The 23,284-nt window shown below is 42.7% G+C and overlaps 2 protein-coding genes and 1 non-coding gene across 9 annotated transcripts in view; 2 read left to right on the top strand and 1 right to left on the bottom strand.

Moving 5' to 3' along the window:
* LOC112552396 (transfer RNA isoleucine (anticodon GAU)) overlaps window positions 1-4,128 on the top strand; it is a 134,954-nt gene extending 130,826 nt beyond the window's left edge. The window contains exon 2 of the tRNA in view: window positions 4,040-4,128. This is a non-coding gene — a tRNA (tRNA-Ile). The remainder of the gene's footprint in view (window positions 1-4,039) is intronic.
* LOC105424069 (uncharacterized) overlaps window positions 1-23,284 on the bottom strand; it is a 474,166-nt gene that overhangs the window by 233,718 nt on the left and 217,164 nt on the right. The gene's annotated exons all lie outside the window — the stretch shown is intronic.
* Window positions 593-1,551, top strand: LOC148935285 (uncharacterized). Its single transcript, XM_089081494.1, has 2 exons — window positions 593-837; window positions 915-1,551. The coding sequence occupies exons 1-2, from the start codon at window positions 608-610 to the stop codon at window positions 1,468-1,470; spliced, it is 786 nt and encodes a 261-aa protein (XP_088937620.1). The 5' UTR covers window positions 593-607; the 3' UTR covers window positions 1,471-1,551.

Here is a 23,284-nt window from a genome sequence, read left to right as displayed (position 1 = left end):
AAGGAGTTCCGAACGGGTGACAATTTTTTCTGCATAATCCGTAAGGTCATCACTTTGATCACTTACGTAATTGCTATCGTCAGACAATGCGTGCTCTTCGTCTTCAATATCAATGTCAATATTGTCAATATTGTCAATTTCTATTTCTTCTTCATTTTCAAACACTTCGTCCACTATATCCACAAAGTCTTCCTCATCCATATTAAACACATTTTCTATATTCAACACATTATCCATTTTCACCGTCACCTATTTTTTTCACACACATTAGACTTCCATCTACTGTGATCCTGCACACCCCATGACCCATTATATATCATCGACAATTTCTTTGTTTAAATCAGAACATCATCATCATAGGTCTCCCCGATTTGTTTATAGCAGCCGGAGTATCGGCGCTTCTCTTGACACGCCGCGACACGTACGCCGATTTCGGCGAAAAAAACCATCATAAATCTCCCCGATTTGTTTATAGTAACCGGAGTATTGACGCTTCTCTTAACACGCCGCGACACGTACGTCGATTTCTACGAAGAGCTATCTTTTCACGGGCTCTTCCTAGAAAAAAATTTAAACGAATCGCGCTCCTTTGCGAACATGTCGCTACATGTTTGATTGCAACAATGAAATTCTTAGAAAAAAGGGGGAGGGGAAAGGTGAGGGGATTAACGGTTTGCCATGTCAAAAAAATTTATGCGATCAGTCCTCCTCCATCGAACGATCTGCACAACAAAAAAGGTACTCCGCTCCTCCATCGTTCGAACAACACGCAATGTATTCTGCCAAAGGAAACAGTGCACCGTACAATGGCGAAAAACAAAAGAAGGAATGTAACGCGTAAGTTTCACCTGCATTTTTTTTATTTTTTTCTCTTTTTTCAATATTGTGCAATATTATATATTTAATTTCCACAGTATTTCGGTGGAGCGTCGCGCGGTGCGCTTACTGAGCAGACGTTACACTCTGACGGCCACGGGTTACAAATTTCTGGAAATTGGAATCAACGTTGGTCCACCGAGCTACGTGGAGATCGCTCTGGGAGATCATCGGGGACAGGAATTGATACTGTCTCTCGAAACGTGGAAGGGACTCTACGAGCAGCGATGGAATATCTATAAATTGCTGCGAAATGATTACAAAGACAATTTTATAAGCGTCGGACCGTTAACCGTCAGAATTTGTCTAATGAACGACGTTACACTCGTACGTCTTGAATCTTTGAACGTACGCGTAGCGATGATCGAATCGACCCTGCGCCGTATGTTTAATCTGGACGAATGTATCGATGTGACGTTCGATCGACTCGTTAGATTCGTCGATACGATCGATACCAAGTATACGCGATTCTCCAACATCGCGTCTGTTGTAACAGATCCCGAGGAAGTGCCGAACGCGATACGCGATTGCGATATCTTCGATAGACGTCAACTCGTCGATTGCGAGCTGTTAGCTTTAGTTTTTAGTGTATAAGAAAAACACATGTGAATAAAAATTTCACACTTAAAAATGTATTCAATTTGTTTAAAAATATAAACATATATAATATGCAAAAAACATGTATTTTTAACATGTATTTCTTTCATTTCTTTCTCCCCCACCATAAAATAATTAGAAAAATAATATTCTCCATAAGAGAGAGCCGCAACGGAAGAGATAATACGAGAGAGATCTTTATTTTTTTACTCGGCGGCGGCGGCGGCAGCGGCGGCGACCCCCTCCCCCCTCTGACTCATGTCCACGCGTCCAATTCGTTATTTATCTTTTAGTAATTATTTATCACGGTGCTCTGAAGGCATCAATCGTCGACGCTGTTTACATTCAATGGGTCGCCCAACACGCGCCGTCCCCCCCCTCCCCCCGCCCCGGAGCTCCACGGTTGCGCACAGTTCCCCCCGCACACCCGCACCCCCCTCAACGCTTCTGAGTTAGAACCCGCCTAGTATACCTACTCAATACTGTTTTCATTGCAAGATGATGAACTGATGAAAATAGCATGTAACTTAAATCTATGTGCTGTTCCAACGAATAAAACAGACATAGCTAGCAGTTGTATAAAATAATGAATGTTGTACTTCATTATGGTTTGTGTATCGATGATGGTCATTATATCAGTATATGCAAGGAAAATCTAATTGGATTGAAGTTGAAGTTGATGAACGAATTGAAAGAAGACAATGGCCTAGAGGGGTTAAAGATGTTTATATATTGTTACAGAAAATGTTACGTCCAGTGGACTCCACGATTCTTTTCTTTCCAAAAGCCAAATAATATAATTTCTTTATATAAGAATATTTCTTCTTCCATTGATAAGACACAGAATTATATTGAATTTCAAGAAACAAGAGAAAAATTTGCAATCGCTCTGACTGTTATAACAATACGCTTAATTTTAAAAGAAATTTAAAAGAATTTTTAAAAAATACGCAAAGAATTATTATTATTATTAGTCCCTAGTTAGAGTCGCAAGTTCGAATACTATTACCTTGGCACGTGCCAAGCAGAGACGAAGGAGATATCTAATGAAGATATCTAATGTAAACCTCCTATCTTCACACACACACGCACATACGCACGCACACGCGCGCGCGCGCACACACACACACACACACACACACACACACACACACACACACACACACACACACACACACACAAACACACACACATACACACACACACATCTCAGAGTTCCTGCCACCGTCCTTGCCCCTCAACCAAGATTCAGACCCTAATCATCCCATATAAATAAGGCTGCTTCCGAACCGCGGCAGCATTATTAAGTAATTTTTCATTAGTGTTACTTCCATCCATTCAACTAATCGTTCGAATATACTTCGAAGATCCTAACCTTCTGCTTCAGAGAAGTCGAGACTATTATTCTTTCGAGATCGCTCCAGTTAATCAACAGTAGTTTTATTAATTATTTAATCAATTACAAATTTCAGATTTTTATTTCTTTTCTCTGCTCTAATCTTCCTGTTCTTCTCCCTTTCCTCTCTCTCTCTCATTGAACTGATCTGAGCTATGCAAAGCTTCCGTTGTTCTTCCTTTTCTTTTCTTTCTCTCTGAACTGATCTGAGTTATGTGAAGCTCCCGTTGTTCTTCCCTTTTTTTTCTCTCTCTTTAAATTGGTCTGAACTATGCGAAGCTGCCGTTGTTCTTCCCTTTCCTTTCTCTCTCTCTCTGAACTGATTTGAGTTATGCGAAGCTCCCGTTGTTCTTCCCTTTTCTTTCTCTCTCTTTGAACTGGTCTGAACTATGCGAAGCTCCCGTTGTTCTTCCCTTTTCTTTCTCTCTCTTGGAACTGGTCTGAGTTATGCGAAGCTCCCGTTGTTCTTTCCTCTCCTTTCTCTCTCATACGCATTCACACCTCTCTTCATTGATCAATCCTTTGTCTCCTAATGAATCAAACAGAAGTCCCAGCTTCTAAAATTCGACAACGCGATATTAAAAAAACGATCTCATCATCTTATCGTCGTTTGGTGGTTGTCAACGGAAAAGTCAGAACCGAATCAAGAAGTCTAAACAGATATCGAAAGAACAGATCAAATCATCAACATTAATTATTACTGCTCCAACATTAATTATTATCTTGAATCCTCCCTAAACTTTCAGCAACTTTTCATCTAACTTTATTCCTCCTTCCGCCCCTATATAACATCAATATCAACCAATCACATTTAGTTACTCTCCGCACACCCTCCCTTCTTATTCGGGGGCTCGAGCCATACTTGATGCAATCTCTCCTGTCGTGCTCCAGGAGGATTATTTGTATATTTGCCAATGGCGTTGGAGGGTGTCGCCGCTGCAGTCCAACCTGCATCCATCGAGAGAATAGGACTATCATCTCTCTGGAGTACCGGTCGTGAGGATTCGAGAAAATATACATATATATATGTATATTGTAATATATGTATATATGTGTATGTCATTGTATTGTTGACTTGTTCTAAACACGTTATTGCGATAAATATCATCACATGCCTCGGTAGTCGAAAGGACCAGTAAGCAGGAGATCCAGGTTTGATTCCTGGCTGAGGTGATATTTTTTCGCAAAAATAATTACGAGTTTTCACGACTGGTTCGTGGTCGGGCCCCGTCGTGACGCACACCCTCCCTTCTTATTTAGGGATTTGTTTATTCTCCAGTTCAGCCATCCGACGCAGAATACCTCATCGACTTCTACACCCTATCCTCATATCTCTTATTTCAAGATGGCGAACTTCTTTTTGAGGATTTAGAATATATAATATATACAGTGTATCCATCCATAGATGTCCGAGCAAATATCTAGAAGTAGATAAGAATCGCAGATGCCAGCTTGGGTACAAAATCTCTCGAAGTAGGACGCCCTTCGTGTAGCGCAATCGTTCGACCGTAATTCTCGGAGACTTTCGCCGCCAATTACGGACATACGCAAACACTCATCCGAACATCATGCCGACTGGGAAAGCCGGAACATCCACAGATCCCGAATCAGAACAACCCCCAGTTCCAACTTTATCCACCGTACCTTCCATCGAATTAACCATGCCAAGATCATGAACCAAATCCAAATGAAATCATCCAAATGAAAATGGGGGTGCCACTTCGACGGTCATAATCCTCTCTCCTTTCTGGAGAGATTCGCCAAATTACAAAGGCAATACAGATATTCCAAAGAGATCATGTTGGAAGAGCTGTCCGAATTATTTAAAAGCAACTTTTGGTTCATGATCTTGGCATGGTTAAATTGTTGGTACCGCAACAACGAGAGCGAATGGTCAGGCTGGGAAAACTTTTTAACCGATTTCCGCCGTCATTTTTTACCACGCCGCTATCAGATGAAAGGCACAAGAGATTCGCGACCGAAAGCAACACCCCGGTGAAATATTCTCCCAGTACGTAACTCATGTGGTCATTTTAATACGCCGCGCGGATAATTATTCTACACCGAAGAAAGTAGACCGACTTTATGAAAACATGCGAATCGAATATAAAATGTTCGCGCGGATAAACGAAAGTACAACGCTGCACGATCTGATCGATCAAGCGGCAGAATACGAGGGTAGTTTGAAAAATTTTGAGCCTTAACATGAAGATAACTCGTCAAAACTATTCTAGTACTACAATAGCATATGCTTTGAAAGACTTTTGTGAAAATTATAGCAATTTTGGACGTTCAGTTGTTGTTTGACAGTCATTTGTGTCGATGTCAGTGTTTTTGGAAAAAATTAAAAAATGGAAAAAATTGAATATCGTACCGTGATTAAATTCTTACATTTGAAAGGCAATACGCTTGCGCAAATTAAAATCGAGTTGGACGTTGTTTACGGGGACTCTGCCCCATCATTTGCCACCGTAAAAAGACAGCTGAATTTAAACGTGGTCGTACCAGGTTGATGAGCGTTCGGGACGGTCAAAAACTGCGATCATCGCTGATAACATCGAAAATGTTCACCAAATGATACTGGACGACCGTCGAATCAAGGTTAGAGAAATAACAGAGGCTATATCGAAAGAACGCGTTTGTCATATATTGATTGAAGAATTGGATATGCGCAAGCTATCCGCGCGTTGGGTGCCGCGCTTGCTCACTTTGGACCAAAAACGAATTCGAATGAACATTTCCAAGGTCCTGTTGGAGCGGTTCAAGCAAAACGAGTCAGATTTTTTGATGAGTCGATTCATAACTGTAGATGAAACTTGGATCCACCACTACACTCCAGAGACAAAAGAACAGTCAAAACAGTGGACTGCAAAGGATGAAAAAGCTCCTGCTCCGAAAAAGGTGAAGACGGTTCCATCAGCTGAGGAGATAATGGCGACTGTTTTTTGGGATAGTCACGGAATTGTGTCGACTATCTTGAAAAAGGTATAACGGGAGTGTATTATGCATCATTACTTGATAAGTCGAAGGTAGAAATTGCAAAAAAACGGCCGCATTTGAAGAAGAAGAAACTGTTCCATCAAGACAACGCACCTGCTCACACTTCGGCGGTCGCCATGGCCAAAATTCACAAACTGCACTTCGAATTGGTTGACCACCCACCGTATTCACCAGATCTGCCCCCCAGCGACTTTTTCCTGTTTCCTAAGCTTAAGACAGAGATTTTCATCGAACGAGAAGGTCATCGCATACGTAAACGCCTATTTTGCGGAGCAAGACACCAACTACTATTTGGAGGGGTTAAAGAGATTAGAGTATCGATGGGAAAAGTGTATCGATTTAAAAGGAGATTATGTTGAAAAATAAAACTATATTTGACCGAAAAAATACTTGTTTTTATGTTAAATTCAAAACTTTTCAGATTACCCTCGTATGAGAAGATCCGGCTTGTGAAATAGAGAATAAAGAGGAACAGCGCTGTATAAACGCCGCAATCCCTTCTCAACTAATTCCTTACGACCGCGAGCATATGTGTTGGAGATACAAACAACGATGTTACGATCGTTTTTCATGCAAACGATCTTCCCGAAAATTCTGTTCGCAATATGGCAAAGACAGAGTACTTACGAAAGATTGTCACCCCCATCCGGGAAACGCCACGGCGGCCGGGGCCAACTCACCCCGGCCGGAAAACTCGCAGTCGTAAAATACACATCACGCCCGCACATCACCGTCAAAATCAGCACCCGCGAATTTCTCGCCCTTCTGGACACGGCATCCGAAATCTCAATAATAAATTCCGAGACTGCGCGCTACATGCAAGAAATCGGTTATAAAGTCACCCCCGCCGAAAACCAGATTCACCTAGCTGATGGGGCACTCGCCAATATTAACAGAAAAATCACGCTATTCCTGACCATCAAAAGTACCTTGAGCACCTTCTAAATCTTATCAACCCTGGATAGCTCGATTCTCGTGGGCATCGATCTGTGGACACGCCTGCATCTTATACTACTTCCTGCGGCTACTGCAACCGAGCATCGTCACACTTCCTACGCCGTCATTGCAGGATTGACGCACCGCCATGAGAAGACCGCAAATTAACGACTTTTCTTGATACCGAACTAAAGAAATTCGTAAAAGAGCCGCCTGATCGCATTACCCATGTTATCCGAGTAAATTCCGGTACCGATAAAACAGCGACATCGCCCCCGAAATCTCGCAATGCAGAAAATTACGACGAAGAGATACAACAAATAGAGGACGAGGATATAATTGAGCCCTCCTCCAGCGCGTAGAGTTCTCCCGTCGTAATCGTCCGAAAGAAAAATAGCAAGCATCAGTTTTGCATCGATTTTCGTAAAATAAATAGCGTAACAGAAAAAGATGCGTATCCGTTACCTCACATCGTCGATACTCTCGATAAACTTCGCACCGCGCGCTATCTATCAACACTCGATTTCAAACAGGGCTATTGACAAGTACCCCTTGCACCCGAAAGCCGATCCATAACCGCGTTTACTGTGACCGGACGAGGGCTGATGCAGTTTAAAATCATGCCCTTCAGATTAGATTCCATGGCATCGGCCATGTTTCAACGACTCCTCGATAGCATACTCGGCCCCGAACTTGAACCGCATGTTTTCGTGTATCTTGACGACATCGTAATCGCTAACCCGTCTTTCGAGTCACATTTAGAACATCTCGCGAAGGTATTTCGACGGTTGCGCGACGCTCCAGTTGAACCCCAAAAAGTGCCATTTTTGTCTCACCGAGCTTAAATACCTCGGTCACGTAATCAATCGCCGCGACATTCAGACCGACTCCGACAAAATTAAAGCCATCGCCCAATGGCCCGCACCCACGAATGTCAAACAAATTTGACAGTTCGTGGGTGTACAGAACCTCTTGGTACAGAAGATTCATATGGAAGATTCATACTTTTTTACAACTGCCACATCATTAAGCAAATAACTAAAAAAGACGTAAAATGGGAGTCGGAGGAAGAGCAGTCATTTAATGAATTTAAGAAAGCACTCACTACCGTACCGGTCCTCACCTGTCCAGATTTCAACCGTCGTTCATACTGCAGACTGAAATGTAAGTGCTTACGGACTCGGGGCGGTTTTAACTCAGCACCTGGAAGAGGGCGAGCGCGTAATTATATACGCCAGTCAAACGCTCAACGGGGCCAAACGAAATTACAGCGCGACCGAGTCTAGCGAAATGTCGAATGTCTAGCGGTCATTTGAAGGGCTACGAATTTATTGTCCACCGACCATCAGGCCCTCCGATGGCTGCAACGCCTAGAATCCCCGACGAGACGTTTAGGCCACTGGGCACTCCAACAATATATATTTGATATTAAATACCGGAAGGGGCAGTTGAACCGCGTGATCGATGCTTTCGCCAGCCGCCCGTACACACCGCTCGATAAAAAAACCAATATTCATGGTTTCATCAGCAATTTCAACGGGTGAAAGGGAAGCCTGCCGATTTTCCCGAATATCGGATCAAAAACGGAAAATTACCGGTATTTTTTTCAGTCCACCAATTCCCGTGAAATCCCGGCCGAAGAACAGTGGAAGGAGTGCATGCCGCGTGAAAAACGTACCGAAATACTCCGGCGATTGCATGATGAACCGACAGCCGGCCATCTTGGTATCGCAAAAACGATTGCTCGTGTTGCGCGATTATACTACTGGCCTGGCCATATTTTCTGACATCGCCCGGTATGTTCGTAATTGCCGAAACTGTCTCGCGCACAAATTGTTGCAAAGCCGACCTGCTGGATTTCTATACACCGCCTCCGTCTCATATCCGTGGGAACAAATAACAATAGACCTTATAGGACTTTTGCCTCGCTTGGCGAACAGACATTCGTGGCTACTAGTAATGCAAGACCGCTTCACAAAATGGATAGAGTTGCAACTATTCCATCGTGCCACCACCGCGGCCGTCGCGCAAGCTGTCGAGAATCATATCATTTATGCACGGATGCCCGCGCATTCTTATCTCGACAACGGGAGGCAATTTATCGCCGGACAGTTCAAAAAATTATTAGAAACATTCAATATTTCGCACCGCACTTCCCCCGCGTACACGCCTCAATGCAACCCAGTGGAAAGAATCAATAAGACCATCAAAATAATGATCAAAGTATTAACCAAAATCACCGCCGCTGGGATCAAAGCATTGAGGCGTTGCGCTTCGCGTATAACATCGCATGGCATGAAGTCACGGGTATAGCCCGGCGTTTTTAAATCACGAGCGAGAATAAATAGTAAAATAAATAGTTAGAATAGTCCCCTCTCCGCGGATCAACATGACACCACCGTACCGCCGCCAGAAACAAATTTTCACATCCTCCGGGAAGCATACGAAGTCGTTCGTGCAAATCTCGCCCACGCCTTTTAAAAACAAGCAAAATACTACAATATGCGATACCGCGCCTGGAAACTCGCCGTCGGAGATAAGGTGCGGAAGCGCATGCACACCCTCTCGAACAAAAGAGATGCCATTGCGGCAAAGTTATCGCCTACATTCACCGGACCGCTAACCGTTCGAAAAATAATTTCTCCGGTAATTTTTGACCTACGCGATGACCGGAGAAGGTGGCATCGACACGTACATATTCAAGATTTAAAACCGGCTCTGATCGAAAATATAAACACTACCGAAAGCGACAATTGAGATTGTTGTCGCCAAGAACAATTTAAAAGCAACAAATCACGTAAAGTCGCGAGTCGTTCTTACCCCCAAGCGAGGTATAGTTTTTGTGACGCCGTCTCGGTATAAATACTCGCCCGGTGACGGAAAATCGTTCCGATTTCCTGCCTGCGAGGGGATTACCCAAGCAACGAAGAAGCTATGGACCGAAGCAACGAGGCAAAGAAATACGACTCCGAATTCGAAGTGCTGTGAGAGCGACTAATGAGAACCGCCGAGAAATCGATCTCCAGGCTTCGCTACCGACCGGCCACCAAGACGACAACGCTGAGAACCGCCTCGGCAAATACAACCGCCGCAACGCCGACCACCGAGCTGCATTACCAGCCAGTCGCCAAGATCACCACTGTGACAAAGCCAGAAGCCGCCCCTATCAAGCCAATCATCTGGAGCGTGACCGCCACCCGATACGCGTGGTTCTGGCCGTAAGCACAACAATCCAGCGGTCCACGGCCACCAACGCCAGAAAACTAGAAAGGCTGCTTCAGGTACTATCACCAGTATCAAAAAAGGCGAGTATATACACACTCTCGCCAGCTAGCCATTGCGCAGCAAAGCTTGCCGCATTGTTCGGCGATCTGTCCGACCATGACGAGCAATTGCCATCCGCTCGTCATGAGCCCGCCACTATCATCAACCAGGCAGCACCGCTTGTCTGCACGGACGACCCTGCCGGCACACGAGGCACACCACACACCGCCAGCACTGCCTTGATCACCATCGCTACGGGCAGCCGTCCAGTAACGACCCGAAATAAAGTCAACGGCAGGAACAACCGCTCCGGATCGGCCGTATCTCTATGGCTGCACCGATGGACTGCCAAGTTTACACCATCCTCGGCCATACCCCACGTCATGGCCGCACCGCTGGACCACTGCACTCCACCGGCCGTTTACTCCAGCCGCCTCCGGCCAGCGACCGTCACGTCGGCTGCCGAGATCGGCGGCATCTCAGCCTCCGATCCGAGGCACCATCGCCGACCGACGATGCTGACGGACTGCTGGGACAGCCGGTCGAAGTAACCGTCGCTAACGGAATTGTACAAGTGCCTTATTTCGCGGCACACATTTCTCGCCTATACAAGGCCAGAGGAGGAGCCAGAAAATTCCTACTGAGATTCAATCCAGATGGCATCTGCCATTTTCAGCGAGAAATGTAGTGTCCGAAATAGGCCGCATCGGCGGCATGACAGATCAGTTGTTTTGCTAAATAATTTTTAACGAATCACGCGCTGACACGTAGCACCAAAATGAATATATAAGCTTGACGAATTTCGGCAAAAGACCCGACCTGTCCGCTTCCGAAATCACGGATCCGAACAACACGAGAATCTTCTCGTACCGAATACTGAGCTTTCTTAGTATTCACGTTCTATCCTTTTACGAAAAATCGGAATGTTCTCAAATTTTTCTTTCATGGAATATTGAGCGTTCTCAGTATTCTCGTTTCTTTTCCGTCCGAAAAGTCGGAGCGTTCTCGGATTTTTCTTCCAATATCGGCGCTCGCGATATCCTCGTGTTCCTGCTCATCCAAAAGTCGGAGTATTCTCGGACTTTACTCCTGCGAGATACCGGGTGCTCACAATATCTTCATCTCCTCTCCCGTGAAGAATTGGAGCGTTCTCGGACTCTTTCCAGTCAACATACGCGAAAGCACGTGTCGCGAAAACATCTACGGTTGCACCCGTGCGTCCGAACACTTGGCAACACTCGGTTGCCTAGCAACGCGCTGCGTATCCGATTCACGCGCTATCTCGCGAATATTCTTGTCGCATTCATTGATTGCATTGCGAAAATCTCGAATATAGTGAATACTAGTGAATCAAAGCCTATTCGAATGACGTTGTGCTGTGAGAGCCAAGAACATCGTTTTGTATTCACTAAACTGCCAACTTTTATTCAGAATCAATCTAATTATTTTATTGTAAATTACATCCAGGCGTCTGCTAATTCTTTTCCGAACCCGGCATCTGACGAGTATTTCCGAGCTTTTGAGCTACATCCCCGTTTCCGTACCATACATTATCCGATTGCGCCGACGTACCGTTACAACAGTTTCGACATTCGACCTGATCGCCTATATAGAATTTTCAAATTTTTTGCCGCTTATACTGAAAAGTTCATCTACTGTTGGTAATGGATAGTTATCTACAACTAGATTTTTGTTAATTGTCATGCTGAAGTCTCCGCATAATCGAACTGTATTATCTTTTTTTAATATGGGCACGACCGGTGTCGCCCAAGTCGACGCATTAGTTCTTTCGAGCATATCTGTACTTACTAGTTTCTCTATTTCTCATTCGACTAAGAGTTCTAATTTGAAAAGAACTCTTCTTGCTTTGAAAAATATGGATGCGCGTTTTCTTTTAAGATTAATCTTGTTTGAATATTCTTAATTTTTGTCTCTTTAGAATCTAGAAATAATTCATACTTTCGTAAAATTTCTTGTATTTTATTTTCTGTATCCGCGGCAAAAATATTGTGTTTGTCAACTGTATTCTCAGCTGACGAATCCATTCCCGACCCAATAAGAGTTCCCGATTTAATTTCGAAATGTACATATGTAATGACTTTTCTGTTTGTAACAAACATTGACCCTAGCAAACCCAATAATTGGTATTGTTATTTTACAAAACATAACTAATTCTAAATCCGACTTTTCAATGTGAATATTGAGAAAACTGGATTTGAGGAAACGCTTATTTACAATTGCTGCTCCGCTATCTACTTCGAATGCGAAATTCTTCGATTATTAATGTTGCAAAAAATTTTTCGCGAAATTCTTTGTGCTCGCCTTGGGTCCACATAACTTCTCCTAAAAAGTTTGCCGAGGAGGTTGCAGCTTTCTTCTTTTTCATGCATATTTTCCGCAAGTGATCTTTAATACCGCAATTGTTACAAATAATATCTTTACTCAAAGAGCATTTAGAAGTATAATGCTTGCCTTCATACCTAAAACAACTGATATTAGTGTTATTATTACTACGTGTTTACTTATGTTCGACGCGCTGGTTTTTCCTTCTAAATCTTTTTTAATCCGTACTGCGCGGTTCTTAAACACCGTCGATTCTTTCTGGCTTGCGATGTTTACAGAGGCCGCATTTGCTTGCATCTGATTAACATCCTTTTCTGATAGTTCCATCGATGTAGTGATTTCAACTGCTTTTTCAAACGTATGATCCTAGGTTTCCAGCAATTTTGATTGGATGCGTTTGCTCTTGAGTCCGAACACTAGTTGATTTCTCAATTTGTAGATACTGACTGAAATTGCAATTAATGCTTAATTTATGAAGTGCAGCCACAAATTATTGTATAGATTCACTTTCCTTTTGATTTGTTTTTTTTGATAATAGCGATAATTTTCCGCAATTTCTAATTGGAACTGGTGAATAAAAATCATTTAATTTCGATGTGAGAACTTTGTATGATTTCTCGTATGAATCATCCAGTGCAAGCTTATTGCATATTAAATCAAATGATGACAGTAGCAATGAAGTGCAATAAATATATGACTTTTTGTGTTTCCGGTACTTGAAATGCTGTAACGGCGCCTTTGAAGCATTTCAACCAACGTTTCCAACGTTGTAATTGTCAGATCAAACATGTCAATCACAAAATTTCTGTATACAATTGCATATGTAACTTTCGATGTCTTCATTTTGAAGCTTATAATTCAGCACGATTTCTGTTTATTGTGATTTGATGTGTAGTTGTAGTCTTAACTGGTACTTATAGTTTTCACTTACTCGTAATGTTCGCTGTGTACTTGATTATGTGCTCGATATAATGATTAAGTTTCTTTTTCGAAACTTCTTGAATTTTTCTTTATGCGTTGAGTCTTAATATCCTCGTCGCCAATCTGTTGTATATGAGAGGAGTAAACTAGTAAACAAGCGTCGAAAATATCACATATACAAATATATTTATTTATTTATTATAACGCTAATTCAAAATACAATTGATTTTTGAAAGAACGCCCGGAATCCAGAAGCGTCCTTCTTCGCCTCAGTTCTTTGGGCTCGAGGATTCATACACCTTCGCGAGGTCTCGCGGCTCATCGTGTCCGTGCGTCGCGCGTTAACGTACGCGTGTGGAGAGCGCATCGATACAGAAACTACCACGCAATATTTTTGTACGCATATAACATATACGAGGGTAGTCTGAAAAGTTTTGAGCCTAACATAGAAACAAGTATTTTTTCGGTCAAATATAGTTTTATTTTTTAACATAATCTCCTTTTAAGTCGATACACTTTTCCCATCGATATTCTAACCTCTTTAACCCCTCCAAATAGTAATTGGCATCTTGCTCCGCAAAACAGGCGTTTATGTATGCGATGACCTCCTCGTTCGATGAAAATCTCTCTCCTCCAAGCGAAACTTTAAGCTTAGGAAACAGGAAAAAATCGCTGAGGGCCAGATCTGGTGAATACGGTGGGTGATAAACCAATTCGAAGTACAGTTCGTGAATTTTGACCATGGCGACCGCCGAAATGTGAGCAGGTGCGTTGTCTTGATGGAATAGCACTTTCTTCTTCTTCAAATGCGGTCGTTTTTTTGCAATTTCTACCTTCAACTTATCAAGTAATGATGCGTAATATGCTCCCGTTATTGTTTTACTTTTTTCAAGATAGACACAATTCCGATACACACAATTCCGTGACTATCCCAAAAAACAGTCACCATTACCTTCCCAGCTAATGGAACTGTCTTCACCTTTTTCGGAGCAGGTTCACCCTTTGCAGTCCACTGTTTTGACTGTTCTTTTGTCTCTGGAGTATAGTGGTGGATTCAAGTTTCCTACGTATCTACATTATGAATCGACGCAAAAAATCTGACTCGTTTCGCTTGAACCGCTCCAACAGGGCCTTGGAAATGTTCATTCGAATTCGTTTTTGGTCCAAAGTGAGCAAGCGTGGCACCCAACGCGCGGATAGCTTGCGCATTTCCAATTCTTCAGTCAATATATGACAAACGCGTTCTTTCGATATGCCCATAACCTCTGTTATCTCTCTAACCTTGATTCGACGGTCGTCCAGTATCATTTGGTGAACATTTTCGATGTTATCAGCGATGGTCACAGTTTTTGGCCGTCCCGAACGCTCATCAGCCAAGCTGGTACGACCACGTTTAAATTCAGCTGTCTTTTTACGGTGGCAAATGATGGGGCAGAGTCCCCGTAAACAACGTCCAACTCGATTTTAATTTGCGCAAGCGTATTGCCTTTCAAATGTAAGAATTTAATCATGGCATGATATTCAATTTTTTTTATTTTTACAAAAACACTGACATCGACTGACACAAACGACTGTCAAACAACAACTGAGCGTCCAAAATGACAAAAATTTTCACAAAAGTCTTTCAAAGCATATATTATTGTAGTACTAGAATGATTTTGATGAGTAACGTCATCTTCATGTTAAGGCTCAAAACTTTTCGGACTACCCTCATATATATATATATATATATATATATATATAATGTTATATATACAATACATATATTGTATAAGACGCAATAAATTCTTGTTTTGTTGTATTTTTGTTATAGAAAATTAAACCATTTACATTAAACAAACATTTTAACTTGTACATTAAATGAATTCCTGTAACATATAAATTTAAACGATATGTTAATCATATTTTTTAATACTCTTTCAATTAAGTATTTATCGTGAAATGCGCATATTTGTGACATATTTTTGACGTTACTTTTTTACCATTTTGCAAAATGGTTAATTTTATTCTGATACTACTTTTTTTAGTAGGATTAAAAGAAATTTATGTTACTGTACAATTAAATAGTTTTTTAGCAGTTTACTATTAAGTAGTACTTACTAGTTTTTTAGCAGTTTTTTGTTTTAATTTTTTTAACTTTTTTCATTGATCTTAAGAAATCTTAAATTTTATCAAATATGCAATCTCTAATTTTATGTATGTTAAAATTGAAATGGTGGATTTTCATGTCACTATAGATATCCTACATACAGGCACATTAGTTTCTCTTTATTTTAATTGGTTTAAAGGATCTGGTCTTTAAGATATTTTTAAATCGTCTTATGAGTTGATTTATGACGTCTTTTGAGCATTTTATAAACATCGTATTTTTCAATAAATAACGTTATTCAGACGTCACTTAGATGTCTTATTTGGAATATTTTAAGCATTTTATAATAATATAAAAATCAGGAGACACGATAGTGTCTCGGATGTCAAATCAATCGAGAACTACCGTGTGACTTTACGCGAATCGGCGAGATGCGAGCATCCGAAATTATCGAATCTCATAAACTGATCAAGTTCTAAGTAGGCTTGATCGATAGCTTGAGTCCGACTTGCATAATAAAAGTATTTTTATTTTTCTGCTACGTGCCTTACAAGCAGAAATATTGCTACGCAAAGTGCGATTTGGAAATTTTTACTTTAAGAAATGTCGTCATTATTATTATCATCTTTGTACGGCTGTAATGTCTGTCATGAGATGTCATTATTAATTTTATCGACCCAGCAGATTATCAAACTGATAAGTCAGGGTTACTGTAGGATCTAACGAATCAATGTTCACTGGGTCCTGCAGTGACCTTGATTTATCGGTCTGATTTATCCGCTGGATTGATAAGATTGATTGATTAAGTGTAAACATGGTAGTGTTTTTGATTGTTTACCTCTTGGGTATCAATATAATAATAAATACGCATAATCAATATATAATAAATACGCGTGCATCGAAAAGGAAACATTAGCAATATATTTAATAAATTGCTTACTATTATTGTATAATATTTGCATACTACTATTGCATACTACTATTGCTTATTCTTTTTCTGTCCGAGTGATGGCCAACGATATTGATATTCGCGGCGAGTTTGACAGTTCGTGATAATTTGTTTCGGAGTGTAATTCTGTTTGTGTTTACTATATTTTGCAGGTTAGTTCTATTTTATTATTTTATTTTTACATGAACATTTCAACTTCAGATTCTTTTTTAATCACGATTTTTATAAAAATTTATAAACATTAATTGAATGGCAAAGATTAATGTTTAGAAGAATAGGAATCTAAGTTGAAAAAATTTTATATTCTTTTATTTCTTTTTATAAAAAAAAGATATTTATTTATTTCAATGTTTCTTCTTCTTGCAGATTAAAATATAATAAAAATTATATTATTAAATTACATGAAAATTATCAACGGTCAAGAGACATAAATAAAATAATTACATTATTGTTATTAATGTTTAATAAACAATATCTTAAAAGGACCTGATATGTATGGGTGAATGAAATCTTCTAAATTAACGGCGAAATTAAAATATGGTTTTAGATAAGTATAAAAATATATATAAATGTTACCATTTTATTATATAAACATTTCAAGTTGATGTTATCTAGACATATTTATTCATATACATATCTATATAATATAAGATAACTAATTTTATCTAAGTGTGGTTGGGAAAAAATGCTAAAATTATTTAATTATTAATTGAACGACAAAGAATAAAGTTCAGAAGAAAGAAAAGTTCAGAAATTTTACATAAATGTTTCAATTTGGCTTTCGATTCTTTGTAACTGTTTCTGTAGTTGTATAGTTAATTGATAAATTTTATAATTTTTTTATTAATTATTTATTAATTATTTTATTAATTCTTTATAATTTTTTTTTTATGAAAAAAAATATTTATTTATCTTAACGTTTCTTTTTTTTGCAGGTTTAAGTAAAAGTTACATAAAAATTATCAATGTTCAAAAGAGGTGTCAAATAATACCCTAAAAGGATCTAGTGTGTACAAGAAAACAATGTTTAAAAGAAACATGAACGATACTCTAAAAGAATCTAATATGTTTGGGTGAATGAAATCTTTTAAATTAAGGGCGACATTAAAATATGGTTTTAGATGAGTATAAAAATATAAATGTTACTATTTTATTATATGAACATTTCAATTTGATGTTTGATTTGATCTCGATTCATATTCATATATGTATTTATATAATATAAAATAACGATTCGTTCTGGCGGGAGCAATCAACGATCACGAGCGGATCGTATTGCAGAAATCTAGTGACAGTCATGAACGGATCACAGATCTCGCACCCGTAATACGCCTTTCGAAATTTCAGATACATATCGTACAGCACGGCGAACTTGTTACGCTCGAAATCTAGATTCATATTGTCGTAAGGATAGAACTCGGAATTCAAATAGAGTTTTACATTAGTCAGCTTGCAATCGTCGAATTTAGAAACGTCTTCTGACGGTACGTTTTTCCTTCCGGTCTGTAACGCGAAGATCACATATGACGGTTTCTCCAATTGCGTCGCCGCTTTTATCGCCCACGAATGCTTGGTCGTACTTTGTAACAGCGAAAATTCGTACAAATCTCACGAACGAAAATTCTTCATGCTTAGATATTGTTCGCTGTCCAACGTTCGCAGAAGCGACAATTTGTTGATGTCATTCAGTATCACGTGCGGCATTCGCCATTGTATCCTCAACAGCGTGATCTTTAATCCGGTCTCTGATTCGGATGCACCACATCGCAATTGTTATTGTTGCGAGCGCGTATCAGAATGAGTTCGTGCCGCGCGTTTATCACTATGCACTTGTAATCCTCGCAGAAACCAAGGAGTATGTTGAGAGGCACGCAAAAATTGAAATCCAACGCTGTAGGCAATATCTCCCATCCAGTGTTCTGTAAAGCTCTATCTCTCTCGTAGCTCAACGATACGTAATTTTTCATCAAGGTCGTTATCTCAACGTTTCTGTTCTTATCGATCTCCATGCCATTGAGCTTATCGAATCTCGTCGAACATAAACGCGACGCAATTGTTGACTAGCTTCGCTCTCGTAACTTCCTTCGCCGTACTTTCCTTCGCCGTACCTTCCCTCGCGCTCTCTCTCGTCGCGAACTTTCTCTCGATGTACAGAAAACTTTCGCATGGCAACGTGTACAGATCCTGCTGCTGTATGAGTATTCGTATCTCGTCGCTGTATCCAAACGTGGTTAACGTACGGATTGTAAGTGTGGGTCTCTATTCTCACGATACGATCGTCAAAAATCGGGGTACCTCCGATACTTAAAATGTCATTCGCCATGTCGATTTTTCACGACGAAACCTAAAGATCTTAAGAACGCGACATTCGTGGCGTTTAACTCGTTCGACTTTCCCTCGCGCACCTTTCTCGTCGCTTCGTTCCACGATAAGATGAATGTAGCGTTTGTGTTTCCTCCTCTCATGTATTACTTGTTCAGAACGAGCATCTTTCATTCTCGCGCATCTCTCTACTGCCTTCGCACGTGAAGTCACACCGTTATCTCCTCTCCGCGAAAATCGATCGGTCCATCTTGATCCACGACTCGAAGCGTGATATCGGTGACATTTCGCGGAAGAGATTAAATGATCGACGTCGGAGCGTTCGACAGTTTATATCCCGGGGGAACGTTCGGGGAAAACTCGTGTATCGTGTGAACCGATTCGTCGTTGCTGTAAACACCCGCGGTGATATTGCACTCCATCCGAATGATGTTCACGCTCATGATATTCACGGGTCCGTCGGACGTGTGCCATTTGTTCGATCGTAACACGTGCGACGATGAGAATTCCAGGAGCGAGCCGATGTTGTTCGATTTCGCGAAGTCGATTCGATGCTCGCACCTGATCTCGCTTCTCATAGTGTTCTCGTTGGCACGAATGATTAGAGGCCGCGCGCCCCTCTCGCCCTCGTCGCTCTCGTCGTAGATGATGTCGTCGCTCTCGTCATCGTCGCTCGTTCTCTTGCTCTCGTCGATCCTTCTTAGAGAGCGGCGTTCAGATATCTGTCTATCGCGCTCAACTCGTACGAACTCTCGGGAATCACGATCGTTTTGTCGTCGTCGTAATAGAACTTATTATTCGTGGAATCGGTGTAGTATTGTACGTCTCGAAATTCGTGAGACCTAACTCGTAATCGTCGCTCAGATCTAAAACGGGAAAATAGCACGCCGTAAAGATGTTAATCTTACCGGTGAACGAAAGACTCAACGACATCGCGACCGATCCTCGAGAGAAATCGCAGGCACAACTGACTACAGATGCTCTGATCGTACGTTTGATACGATCCGCGATTGTACATTATATTTACATCGCCGCCGAGATATCTCTCGAGTTCCCTCGGCGGTCGAAGATTGCCGACACCATCGAAGTAAATCGCGTCATTATGTCACGCGTAGGCGACCCAGTGAGTACCAGAACCCGTCGAGATTCACGATGCCGCTCTCGTTGCGTCACGCCTTCGACGGTAACGCGTTACGCATAAACATTCCTCTGAAAAAGGGTATTCGCAGATGACGCGCCGAGCGGCTCAGCTGCTTGTTCGTCGTGATATTGGATAGCGGTAACTCAAGCGATCTTAACGTTTCCTTCCACGATTTCTTTTTCGTTCTTCTCGTCACACCGCTGCCATGTTTGTAAGGAGCTAGGTGCAATTCGTGACCCTCCATCACCCGATTGTGACGTTGCAATTCCTCCGAGTTAACGCCGAGCGGCCTTAGCGGCGTTCACCGCTTTCGCGACGTCGATCGCGCCACCGATCAAAGAACCGAGCGCGTCTAGTATCGGAAAAATAAGCAATAAGCCTCCGCGTTTCGCCGTCGGAAGTATCCTCCTTGTCGTCTTCCTCTTCTTCTTTCTCAAACTCATGCCCAGCTTTGTTTTTGCTTTCATAGCAGCCCATACGGCGATCGTGGCAACCCTCTCGCTGAAGATAGAATCTCCGGCCATTATACGTTCGCGGGCCTTCTCGGCGAGAGCTCGATCGGCGAGTTCCTTTTGCGAGTAGGCGATGTCGTGCTCGCGGCACGCCGCGTCCAACGAGTTGACGCCTCGATCGCTGCGCGCCAATCGCCTCGCGAAACGGGTGCCGGGTCCGCAAAATTGATATCCGGGAATATGTAGTTCGAAGCGCGTTTCGCCGTATCGAGTAATCCCGCGCCGCTGAGCATTCGCTACAGTTCTTGATGAGAGATGCAGGACCGTCTATATGCGATCGTTGCCACGGACGATTGTAATGCTTCAGACACACGCGACAATGTTGCACCTTGGAATCAGCTCTCAGATAATCGGGTAGTCTGTTTCACAGTAGCTCCATGTATCTGTCGAAATCGCACACGAGAATGATCCTCGGGATAAGTCGCAACTGTTCGACGAATAGATTGAGAATATCGCGTTTGTTCGTCAATAGGGGAAACATATCGATCACTGTGCGCTATCGAATCGCTATCGAGTATAAGTAGAACGATTATCAGTCGCGCCTTCTCGAAACGAGTGCGCGCGCGCAAATGCGATTCGTTCGATTATAGGAGCTGCTGCGAGTATGGACGTCGACGCTACGGCTAGTACGGGTGTCGCTCGACAAGAAAAAACGGCGCGAGAAATCGCGAAAACTCAGAACTCTGTACGTAAAAAGCACAAAGCGTTAAAGATCGATGAGATAGAGGAGGAAATCGCGCTGAAGAAACGACAAACCGATCATTCAACCGTTGAAACGAATCGCCGAGACACCGCGCGAGATGAGTCGATCGACCCGATCGCATTCGTCAGCGCTAAGAGGAAACGCGAGACCGACGACGAGCCGCCGTCGAGACCGACGAAGAGACGTCTCTTGACGAGACCGCCCTCGATCGCGATGGCAAGTCCCGCGACTAGAAGAGAATCGGAGGAATCGATCTTGAACGCGCAATGGGGACCGTTAGGTCACAAATATATGGGCGCGCTTCTAAGCGGGGACAGACAGAGCGAGATCGATTTACGTTTACGGAGTATACTTCGATATGAGCGGTTCGATGCTCGGCGACAGACAATTCGACGTGGCCGCCGACGACAGCGCGATCGTGGACGACGCACGATATCCGGGTACCCCAGGCTTATACGAGTTGATCTTCAAGAGATTTTCCAACGACGCCGTGTACACGGAGAACGACAAGCAAACGTACAAGAGTATACTGTTGACTATGAACGCCCATCGGCGTGGTCACAATGCGCTTATGTCCGTTCTAGGAAACAAAGATTTCAAGTACAAGCACATCATCGCGCCGCTATTGGTCGATAGAGACAAAATTGGCGCTGGTAAGACGAGAAAAAGGGAGATCGACTCTGTTTCATCCACTATGCGAATGAGAAACAAAAGAATCGAGTACGTTCACTGGGATGATCCCAACGAGCTAGTCTTCGATTGCTCGACGAGCTGGTAACGACGTTCACGATAACGAGATTCTGTCGATATTCAAGGAGCTTCGCGAAATCGACGCGATCGAGTGAAATGCGGCGCGCGCTCGCGGCGACCGATATTCCCGTTATGTTGGTGAAGTTCGGAAGAGTCGTTCGGCGGAGGTAACAGGGCTGGCGACCGTCGATCGAATCCCTGCGTCGCTACGTGTGTAACAACGTGCTCTGTCTAAGCGACGATTACTACGACACGAGAGACTGAAGCATACGGCGTTTAGTCGCACCAAGAACCGATACCGATGCCGCGAGGAAAAACTACGTGGATAGCGCGTTTCGAGACGCGGAAATGAAGATTTCCGAGACGAGCGAATTCTTGGCGAGCATCCGAGTTGCTATCGGAGACGAACGAGAACACGGCCAGGTCGATCGGCGAATTGGAGGCATCTATGGCGCACGTAGCTAGATTGTTTCTAAAATACGATACACAGATCGTCGAGATTACAAGCAGATTATCGCGCGTGATAGATTCGTCACCCGCGAAGGCTTGTGAACAAATTCGGGAAATCTCTGGAGAGGCAGCGCGACGATCGTTCGACGATCGCATCCCTGCAAGCGTACGCGCGTCGCAGCGCGCTCTGCCTGAATCCGGACGACATTAACAGACGCAAGATACGCCTTCTGGACACGCCGATCGACGACGCTGACGCGACGATCAAGGGTTACGTTGACGACGCGCTCATGTAAGGAGCGAGGAATCGAAAGCTCTAACGAACGAGCTACGAAAACAGCTGGAAGATATGAACAAGCGAATTCGGAATATTTTCTTACAGTATTACGTAAAAATTGAAATGGACGTTCTGCGACACTTCGAAAAGAAAAGGGAGACCTCGCTCGTCGATCACGATGAACAAATAGAGGAGACGAGAGATGCGATGGAACGAGCGCTCGAGAAGCGGGACGAATTGCGAGAGAGAGATCTGAGCGAGATCCACAAGGTCGTCGATGCTCAGGAGAAACGGACGCAGAACCTAAAGGAACCCTGCGACAAATCGAGGAAAGGAGGAAGGCCTCGCTCGTCGATCTCGGTAAACGAATAGAAGAGACGAGAAACACGATGGAACGAGAACTCAAGAAACTCAAGAAAGGGATGATCAATGAATTAAAGACCTGACCATACTCCACAGTGCGATAGAACGAGCGCTCGAGAAATGGGATGAACTACGAGCTAAAGACTCGAACGAGATCCGAAAGGTCGTCGAGACGCTCAGTGACGCTCAGGAGAAACGAACGCGGAACCTAGAGGAATCACTGCGAAATCTAGAGGAATTCCTGCGAAACGAGCTCGACGCGTCGACGAGCTGCGAGAGGATCTCTACGGACGTGGAGAATCTCGCGCGTAGCATGATAGATCTGACGAGAATCGCGAGAGAACTGACGGAAAGAGCGGTAACGAGAGAGACGCTGGGCAAGATGCTGGCTTCGT

This window comes from Pogonomyrmex barbatus, unplaced genomic scaffold, assembly GCF_055798465.1.
Source record: "Pogonomyrmex barbatus isolate J1 unplaced genomic scaffold, ASM5579846v1 scaffold5, whole genome shotgun sequence".
Classification (NCBI taxonomy): domain Eukaryota; kingdom Metazoa; phylum Arthropoda; class Insecta; order Hymenoptera; family Formicidae; genus Pogonomyrmex; species Pogonomyrmex barbatus.
This window is presented reverse-complemented; position numbering and strand designations above follow the sequence as displayed.